The sequence below is a fragment of the Anarrhichthys ocellatus genome, unplaced genomic scaffold (assembly GCF_004355925.1).
Source record: "Anarrhichthys ocellatus isolate YVR2014 unplaced genomic scaffold, GSC_Weel_1.0 scaffold22, whole genome shotgun sequence".
Taxonomy (NCBI): domain Eukaryota; kingdom Metazoa; phylum Chordata; class Actinopteri; order Perciformes; family Anarhichadidae; genus Anarrhichthys; species Anarrhichthys ocellatus.
Genome location: NW_022280052.1, coordinates 4,136,621 through 4,146,327, shown reverse-complemented (window position 1 = coordinate 4,146,327; position 9,707 = coordinate 4,136,621). Strand labels below are relative to the sequence as shown.

The window sequence follows — 9,707 nt, the reverse complement described above, 5'->3', positions numbered from 1 at the left end:
TGTGTGTGTGTGTGTGTGTGTGTGTGTGTGTGTGTGTGTGTGTGTGTTCATTTATTATGTATTGGGTCAAATCAGCCAACAGACATGAAAGTATGGATTAGCGGAGATCCATTTTTTTTATCCCCCTACTTTATTTGTCTTAACTGAATTCACATCGACAGCTGTCCTTACAGCTCAGTATACCTCTCCCCACCGCCAGACACTAGCTGGAGAAGGTAAGCCACCTCCCCTTGTCCATTTGATAAAATGATAACTAATAAATGACAACTGGACACAGCTGAGTTACCAAAAAAAATAATCGCATGACTGCATTTGTGTTGGTACAACATTTCCAAACTCGACCAACACAAAGAAGGTGATACATTTAGCTGTAAGATGAAGGTCTGTAACAGAATGTGGTTCCTTATGGATGTGATGCTGTACATTTGGCTCTCTGCCAGTGTTGGGGATTTGGCAGTGATTGTGCTGACATCTCATCTTTCTGACACATACAGGACGAACTCGGACTCTGCTTTACACCAGAGCGCCATGAATCCAAAGCCCCAGGAGGTGTTTGCAGGGGGATCACAGGAGCTGCAGCCTAAACGAGGTAATGAAAGATCCAGTTACAAAGACACAGAGCCGCTTTTATTCATTAATGTGCAATGTACTAATGCAGGCGGCAAACCTTAAATGACATAAAAGGGTTGATGTCACAAAGAAGTAGACCTAGACTCTTAGTTAAATATTTATTGACTAAATGGATACTGATCTCTGGCAAAGGCCTCCTTCAGCACGCCGCTACAGTACTTTGCCAGCTGTAGAGGAGTAACATCTCTGAACGGAGCTGACTCTAGATGCTCTAGAGAAGAGGATCAATAATTTACTGATGTCGTCTTTTTATGTGTGAGGCTCTCGTATAATGGAGCCGAGATTGGCTGTCATCCACTCGGACCGTCTGTTGGTCACCTTGCTATTTTTAGACACTCTGGAATCTATTGCCCACCACAATATCCTGCTTGACTGGCTCAGATATTGATGACTCATTTCTTGCACTGAATTTGTGTTGTTCTGCATGATGGCAAAGCAACTGTGTCTCGCTGTGTCACTAATTAGTACTGCTGCTAACAGTGCCTGGGACGGAGACTTCAGAGTCAAATGCAGATGAGGATTTGGAACAGTTGTGGGATGACAAGAAGGTACTGACGTGAAGGGGAATGGCTAACAAGACGCACACTTTTTATGATGCATGTAAATCGCCTCAGATTTACGGCCCGTTGTGTTTTCTCCTCAGGATGATTCATCAGATCCCAACACATGTGATGTCCCGGGAATCAAGTGAGTGGTTCATTGTTTTTATTCCACTTTACACCACTCGAGTGTAGCAGCCTGTCATTCACACAGATATAAATAACTCACAATGTGAGCACGGATACAAGACTGCTGGTCTAGGTACACTGGAAATATGCTGGAAAAGCACTTTAACATTAATTTTATCTGGCCTTTTAGTACTGTAGGAAATGGGTAATGCCACAGTGGATAAACATCCCAGTAAAAACCCAAAGGCTGCTTTTCTCCGGTCTGACAGAACTTGTGTCTTTTAGTATATTCCCGTCACCAGACCAGGAGTTTAACCCGTCCATGCTCCCAGCTGCACACAACACCGGTGGTTCTCTGCCTGACCTGACCAACATCCAGTTCCCCCCTCCACTGTCCACCCCGCTGGACCCCGAGGACACCGTGGCCTTCCCCTCCCTCAGCTCGTCCAACAGCACGGGCAGCCTGACCACCAACCTCACCCACCTGGGCATCAGCGCTGCCAGCCATGGTAACCGCTCCTAAATTGAAAACAGTAAAACTTTAGTACACGTAAATGTCAGGTTGGAGACTTTTAAGGAAAACCTGTCTAAAGTCTTCTTAACTTGAAGTCAAAATAGATTTTGTTCAGATCAACAGAAAACATGTTCCTCATAAATAAGCCACCAAGGGGAACAAATAGATATTGCAGCTAGAAGTGGCCGATGTGACGCTGATCTGTGACAGGTTGGCCTTTTTGATTTGAATATCAATTAGTCATTGAACCACCATGTAAGAGTCATAGGACGTGTGGAGATTGATGTATTAGTCTCATTAATGTGAGTTTCACATGTATTTAGCATCCCACACATACAGCACAGGCACACAAATATACATTTTAACCGCACACTTCATTGGGCAAGTTTTTGATTGCAGATTTAGTGGCAGCTGTAGTTGGTTGATGGAAAAATGATTTCCATTCATCCAATATTTGTTTGTTTTGCCCATAATCAGCTTTTAGGTAGCTCATGTTAACATCTTTGTGGACACGGCCAAAGATGTATACTTTAAACTTTGTTTTGTTTTTTTGCATTTTCAAAAAGTGTTCAGAAATCAATATTACGCTTTGTGGAAGTTCTTTCCTTCAGTAGTTTTTGTAAAATTTTGTGTTTTTAACTTTACACCACTTAGCTGGTTTGAGTTGAGTGGGAAAGAAAGAAACCTTTCATGTGTTCTCAATTTTGTCATTTCCTCGCCAGGGATCCCCACCTCCTCTCAGCCCACCATGACTGTAGCAGCCCAGCGCCGGCAACCACCCGTGGTGCCGCTCACCCTCACCTCTGACCTCCATCTCCAACAGTCCCCACAGCAGCTTTCACCCACCCTCTCCTCACCCATTAACATCACGCAGGTAAGCTATAACCTAAAGCTGTGGCCTAAATCTTTGCAGTTTTTGTTTATCGCACTCAACTGTAACATGGTCTGGGCGGCCGTTCACAATACTGGAACGGCTGTCATCCCCATACAGCTAGCGAAAGAGAATATCAACAAATGCCTATTTTTACACAAGTATGTCTCCACACTATTAACTGTGGTTGATAAAATGTGGTTTGGGTGGTGTTTTTTTTATATCATGGTAACGGTCAAACTACATGCTCAAGCAGCTTGTCACTCTGGAGGGCAAAGAGCTGATATTGCACTAAATGAATCCTCTAGTTAATTCAGCAAATCTCACATTTAATGGGACTAGCCTAAACGGGGTCCGTGTGCGTCCTTCCTTAGGCCGAGTCGTTGACCCTGGAGCAGCAGCTCTCCCAGTTCCCTTTGTTCAACCAGCTAACTGCTCAGGCCCAGGCTCAGCTCCTCAGTGACCTCCAGAAGCAGCATCAGGTCCTGCCGCAAAACATCCAGCTCATCACCTTGCCACCTCTGGCCTCACCTGGCACCACTGCCAGCAGCCCCTCTCCAGACAGCCAGAGCCAGACCACCGCCAGCATCAGTATCGGCTCGGTAAGAAACCAGGAAGTCTTGTCACAAAGCAGAGATAAAAATGGAACCATTTTGCTTATTCTCAGGCTTCTGTTCCTTTTGCCGCCCTATTGTTCTGAAAGTTCTTCAGCTACACAGATTACATCCCAGTAAATATCTTCACATCCTGTTATGCTACTGGACTTAGACACTGGTTTGAACTCTCCTCATTTGGAGAACTACAGTATACCTTAATCATGACTACCAGGTTGTTTTTTTACCTCAGTTACTTTCAAAGTAGAGCATTTTAGTACTTGTATTATATTCTAGTTAAAGAAGATAAACTAACACAGAATACATAGATATAGAAATACGAATTTGACCATTCTGTTAGGCAACAACCTCTTTAACTTTACATTTTAACAATAGTAGGACCCACAGATGTTACTATTCTACAATCACGTTTTTCAGATGTGTGAACAAACTGGCCAGCCACAGAGTTGTGCCACAATTTATCTGGTGGTGATTGGTATTATTTCTACTTATACGCACTATGCATAATGAGCAGATCCAAGGCTGATGCCTTCTCACATGAGATTTGTGTGTGACGGGCATGAAGCTTAGTGCTAGCTAACCCTCTTCCCTCCAACAGTACCGCAATCAGACTGGCTCACCAGCCACTCAGTCTCCAACCTCCCCAGTCTCCAATCAAGGCTTCTCCCCCGGCGGCTCGCCTCAAGTAAGGGCCCACCCACCGAGCTAGCTGCTGTTTGGGGAAGGGCTTTGCGCCTGGGGGAAAGCTAATTGTAGATGAGTTTAGGCTGCTTTTCATCCTCCGTATCAGCAGTTAATCACTCATGGTGTCAACAGCTGCATAACTCATTTCTTCATCACTGCTGTCACTGTTCACTGTGTGCATGACAACATGATGATAGTTTGTTTGTGGAGGCCCTGAACCTGTTGCTAGACATGCATTTTTGATGTGCTTTTTAGTATGCACCACACACGATTTCGATACTTTTCTCCTACGGATGAGCTGCAGTGTCACGATAAGGGGTCTGTTTGGTCCAAGTAGACCAATAATTTAACTTTTTTTTTTTTTTTTACAAATACTCCTGCACATATACTGCCATGTTACTTTGTTACTGTGAGACTTCATCATCATCATCCTCATCATCATCATCAGCTGTTTGTCTTTACTGACTCATAACTCCTGGGCTGATAGTTGGAGCGTATAGCTTAACTCGGTTTACATCTGCTATTCACATACACGTAAACCAAACGCATCACTGTCTCCGCTGGGGGAAAGTCACAACAGCTGAATCCCGACTTCAGTAAAACATTTGGCAGAAAGGCAAGGACAGCTTGTATGTGTTTTAATACATTTCCTTCCTCATGAGACATTTGCAAAACAGATTTTTAAGTATGTTATTATTATATTGCAGTTATATCTCCATGTTTACTAGCTGCCAGTTTTCTTCTTCTGTCTTTTGTTGGTGCCTTGCTGCATATCTTGACAGGTTACCGCTACTTGCAGATCAGTGGACTAGTGCGAGGCTCTTGATGGGACTGTATGAATGTACACGAGATAAACAAAAGCCTGAGACTCCACCACTAAAATGTCAATCACACGGTGTTGGTGCTTTTCCCATTGCAAGAATATTTTCAAGGAAAGTTCCAGTATATATACCTGGGCAGTGTTCTCATACTGTTTTGTCAATAGTGACGACTTAGAAAATGACATTTTACTTCCCATCCCTGTTGTTCAGATTTAGGAAACACTGAAGCCGTTTTTAGCTGCTACAACTGTCCAAAAAACGTCAATTTAAGAGAATTCATGTCAAAGACTTCATCTTTGATTCAGACTGAAAGTATATGAAGGTTCATAGCAGAGTGGATCCAGTGCAGCAGGTAGTTGAGTAAGCCTGCAAGTTGTCCTACCTACAGTTGATACAGTTCAACAGTTGCTCAAAAACATGTGTTTGAGATGATTTCTGTTAAACTGAAGCTGCCACAGCAGAGGTGGAGAGTTATGACAGATAGTCGTAATGGACAAAAATATCAGAATAACGCTCAGTGTGACAAATACCAGAATTTCCCTTTTTAACAAGTGGACTTGTGTTTGTGTCATAGTGAACAGGGGTGTCGCGGGCAACACGTCGGTTGTGTGTCCTGTCCACAGGGACGGGACGGGCAACACGTCGGTTGTGTGTCCTGTCCACAGGGACGGGACGGGCAACACGTCGGTTGTGTGTCCTGTCCACAGGGACGGGACACACAACCACACATTCAAATTTCCATTTCATGTCTCAGTATTTTGGATTTTGTTTTTTTAATTTAACAATTATTATTATTCATGTTTTCTGGTGTTTCACCAGCCTCATCTTTTTGAACCGCAACGGCCCTGGTCATGAAAAGCATTTGCTGTGGTCGCTGCTCAGTCCGACGTGTGTTTCGCTTGTGTTTTCTGTTATTCTATTGCTAAGTTGTCTGCCCGTGGGCCCGGATAATTCTCCTTCTGGCTAATTCTGTCGTGGTATTTTTAATTGTCGCTGCTCTCTTGACATTTGTTCCGGCGTTCATGGCTTACTTCTCTTCCTCCAGCACATTCCCGTGGTGGGCAGTATATTCGGCGACTCCTTCTATGATCAACAGATGGCATTGAGGCAGACCAATGCTCTTTCTCACCAGGTGACACAGAGCGCACCAACAACAAGCAGCGATGACATGAAATGTTTTCCCTCTGATAGTCCCTGACTATTACCATTCTGTACTTTTCTTTTTTTAGCTGGAGCAGTTCAACATGATCGAGAACCCCATCAGCTCCAGCATCCTATACAACCAGTGCTCCACCCTCAACTACACACAGGCGGCCATGATGGGCCTCACCGGGAGCAGCCTACAGGACTCGCAGCAACTCGGCTACAGCAGCCACGGCAACATCCCCAACATCATCCTAACAGGTAGTGACACCACAAGTCCATCAGATGTTTCAGATGCACCACACATGTTGTTGTATACATTTTCCCAATGAGTTTAACTACTTTTCCCAGGATGAAATTGGCCTCTCTCCTCTTCTTCTAGCAAAGGCACCTGTCATCTTCTGTTGATGCTTTTATGTCCGGTGACTTAAAGCAAAGCTATACTCTGTCAAAGTGTTGTAGTTTCGCTATAAATACACAATACATAGGCAAGACAAAACATTAACGAGGACAACAGAATGCTTATTATTTCCAAGTTTATTTGACAGGAATGACGTATACGAAACATACAGATATAAACATAGCTGAGCTCGTTTTCATTCCAGGGGCCGGTGAACAATAAGACAAACAGCATATATATTACAAACAACAAGCATTATAAAACAGTGTTCAATATGTGCATAGTCACAGAATGCATATGGTATTTACAGAACAGTTGTGGTTGAATGATGATAATTCGCAGTCCACTTGTGCTTGTTGCCCCATTGGATCTATTTTCATGCCTCTGCGACAGCCGTGGTTGGAAGCATTGTGTGTTCGGGTTGTCCGTCCGGTCCATTCCCGTGAAACAGGTTTTTTTTTTTTTTGTCAAGAACTCATTTGCTAATGACAATTTTACACAAATGTCCAATAGGATAAAATGATGACATATGGACAGCCATGGATGTGAACTGCAACATGACTTGTGGCCTGAGGTTTACAACCGCGAGCCGGTAATTCTAGTTAGTCATGTTTCTGTGTCCCGAGATCTCAACAATCACTTTGGTAAGTTAATGAAAACAGTTAGTTACTGTTGCTAGTCAAACATGAAAATACCTCCTTAAATGTAATTTGAACCTCATGTAAAAATGTTTACATGATATTTGCTAAACTTGCCTTTTTGTTTCTCAGATGTCAGTTCCCTATTTTTTTATTGGTGTCACGTATCTCAGTCACAGGAGAGTCTCCGCCGAGCCTCTCCAAAGAGCTGACCAACTCTCTGGCGGGTGTTGGTGATGTCAGCTTCGACGCAGACTCTCAGTTCCCTCTGGACGAGCTGAAGATCGACCCGCTCACCCTGGACGGGCTGCACATGCTCAACGACCCCGACATGGTTCTTGCTGACCCCGCCACCGAGGACACCTTCAGGATGGACAGGCTGTAACGTAAGAAGCCGACTATGGCCGAGAACAAGAAGAAGAAAAAAAAACACACTAACTTGTGAATGGAGAGAAACTAAGGGCCGGATGAACCCTCTCCCTCGTTGCATGGCCGTCCAGCTGTCTGACCTTGCCCTCGACTCCGTGAAGCCCTTTGAAACGATGCGCCACCAAAAGACAACAGGGAAAAAGACATCCAGTGGCTTGCCGGGGGAATGGCCTCGCTGTCGTTTTGAATGAGATTCGTCGCTCAGCGCTTTCGCTAGCCTGCTGTGTTTACAGTATACCATTACATGCCACATATATTCCAAAAAATGCACATTTGACAGTTATTTTTCTTCTCATATCCACTTTAATATTTATTTATTTAATATTTGCTCGTAGCAGGAAGCTGCTAGGACATTGGGCTAAACCGTACCCGTTTTACCGGCTGTGTTAAAAAAACAAGTGGAAAAGAAAAACGTACCGCAGCCGGTTTGCTTTCACCCTGCAATCAAATGAATCGGTTTTCCCATCATGCCGTAACGGCTTTCTATTTCACACTCAAAGCTTTATTTTTGACAACCAAATGTTATTTTCATCGTGTACTGTGTGTTTTGATGCGTTATGCGTTTACATGTTCTATTTATTTGAGTTAAAGGTTTTATATTCCATTTCATAATTTAAATTTGATGCCAAAATGCTCTCTGTAGGCATAGTGTAAAATTACACTGATGTAATTTGTGTCTATTTATGAATTACTAACATATTTATATATGTGTTCGTTAAGCTACTTGGTTAATGAAGGAGTGCAAAACCTCCCCACAGTTGCTCTTTGGTGTTCGATGTGCCATTCTCTGATGTAGGACGTGGTAGACGTTGCCATGCTGCAGCCCAACAGTCAAATCTAAATATCATAGTTTTTAGCACAGCGCCAGAAAATGCTGCGTGCTCCAGAAATGGGTTGGTTTTACGCCACTTGAATTAACTTTTTCTGAGAAAATCATCAGGTATTTCTAACTAGAAAGCAAGAAAAACAAGTCCAAATTAATTTTCTGCCAGTGAAAAGCCAATATACTATATACAGGTGCTGGTCATATAATTAGAATATCATCAAAAAGTTCTATTATATTCATTCATTACACACAGACTGATATATTTCAAATGTTTATTTCTTTTAATTTTGATGATTATAACTGACAACTAAGGAAAATCCCAAATTCAGTATCTCAGAAAATTAGAATATTGTGAAAAGGTTCAATATTGAAGACACCCGGTGCCACACTCTAATCAGCTAATTAACTCAAAACACCTGCAAAGGCCTTTAAATGGTCTCTCAGTCTAGTTCTGTAGGTTACACAATCATGGGGAAGACTGCTGACTTGACAGGTGTCCAAAAGACGACCATTGACACCTTGCACAAGGAGGGCAAGACACAAAAGGTCATTGCAAAAGAGGCTGGCTGTTCACAGAGCTCGGTGTCCAAGCACATTAATAGAGAGGCGAAGGGAAGGAAAAGATGTGGTAGAAAAAAGTGTACAAGCAATAGGGATAACCGCACCCTGGAGAGGATTGTGAAACAAAACCGATTCAAAAATGTGGGTGAGATTCAGAAAGAGTGGACTGCAGCTGGAGTCAGTGCTTCAAGAACCACTACGCACAGACGTATGCAAGACATGGGTTTCAGCTGTCGCATTCCTTGTGTCAAGCCACTCTTGAACAACAGAGAGCGTCAGAAGCGTCTCGCCTGGGCTAAAGACAAAAAGGACTGGACTGCTGCCGAGTGGTCCAAAGTTATGTTCTCTGATGAAAGTAAATTTTGCATTTCCTTTGGAAATCAAGGTCCCAGAGTCTGGAGGAAGGGAGGAGAGACACACAATCCACGTTGCTTGAGGTCCAGTGTAAAGTTTCCACAGTCAGTGATGGTTTGGGGTGCCATGTCATCTGCTGGTGTTGGTCCACTGTGTTTTCTGAGGTCCAAGGTCAACGCAGCCGTATACCAGGAAGTTTTAGAGCACTTCATGCTTCCTGCTGCTGACCAACTTTATGGAGATGCAGATTTCATTTTCCAACAGGACTTGGCACCTGCACACAGTGCCAAAGCAACCAGTACCTGGTTTAAGGACCATGGTATCCCTGTTCTTAATTGGCCAGCAAACTCGCCTGACCTTAACCCCATAGAAAATCTATGGGGTATTGTGAAGAGGATGATGCGAAATGCCAGACCCAACAATGCAGAAGAGCTGACGGCCACTATCAGAGCAACCTGGGCTCTCATAACACCTGAGCAGTGCCACAGACTGATCGACTCCATGCCACGCCGCATTGCTGCAGTAATTCAGGCAAAAGGAGCCCCAACTAAGTA

At 43.6% G+C, this 9,707-nt stretch overlaps 1 protein-coding gene across 4 annotated transcripts in view; it reads left to right on the top strand.

Moving 5' to 3' along the window:
• Window positions 1-8,495, top strand: part of crtc1b (CREB regulated transcription coactivator 1b) — a 12,026-nt gene extending 3,531 nt beyond the window's left edge. For 2 of the 4 annotated variants that reach the window (XM_031859706.1, XM_031859703.1), the window contains 11 exons: window positions 154-215; window positions 495-589; window positions 1,096-1,178; window positions 1,274-1,317; window positions 1,584-1,807; window positions 2,535-2,686; window positions 3,058-3,285; window positions 3,896-3,982; window positions 5,848-5,934; window positions 6,032-6,206; window positions 7,157-8,495. In XM_031859706.1, coding sequence (XP_031715566.1) covers window positions 154-215; window positions 495-589; window positions 1,096-1,178; window positions 1,274-1,317; window positions 1,584-1,807; window positions 2,535-2,686; window positions 3,058-3,285; window positions 3,896-3,982; window positions 5,848-5,934; window positions 6,032-6,206; window positions 7,157-7,368 — 1,449 coding nt within the window. In that variant the 3' untranslated portion in view covers window positions 7,369-8,495. The remainder of the gene's footprint in view (window positions 1-153; window positions 216-494; window positions 590-1,095; window positions 1,179-1,273; window positions 1,318-1,583; window positions 1,808-2,534; window positions 2,687-3,057; window positions 3,286-3,895; window positions 3,983-5,847; window positions 5,935-6,031; window positions 6,207-7,156) is intronic. The other 2 variants (XM_031859704.1, XM_031859705.1) reach the window with 2 other exon arrangements.
• The last annotated feature ends 1,212 nt before the right edge of the window (window positions 8,496-9,707 follow it).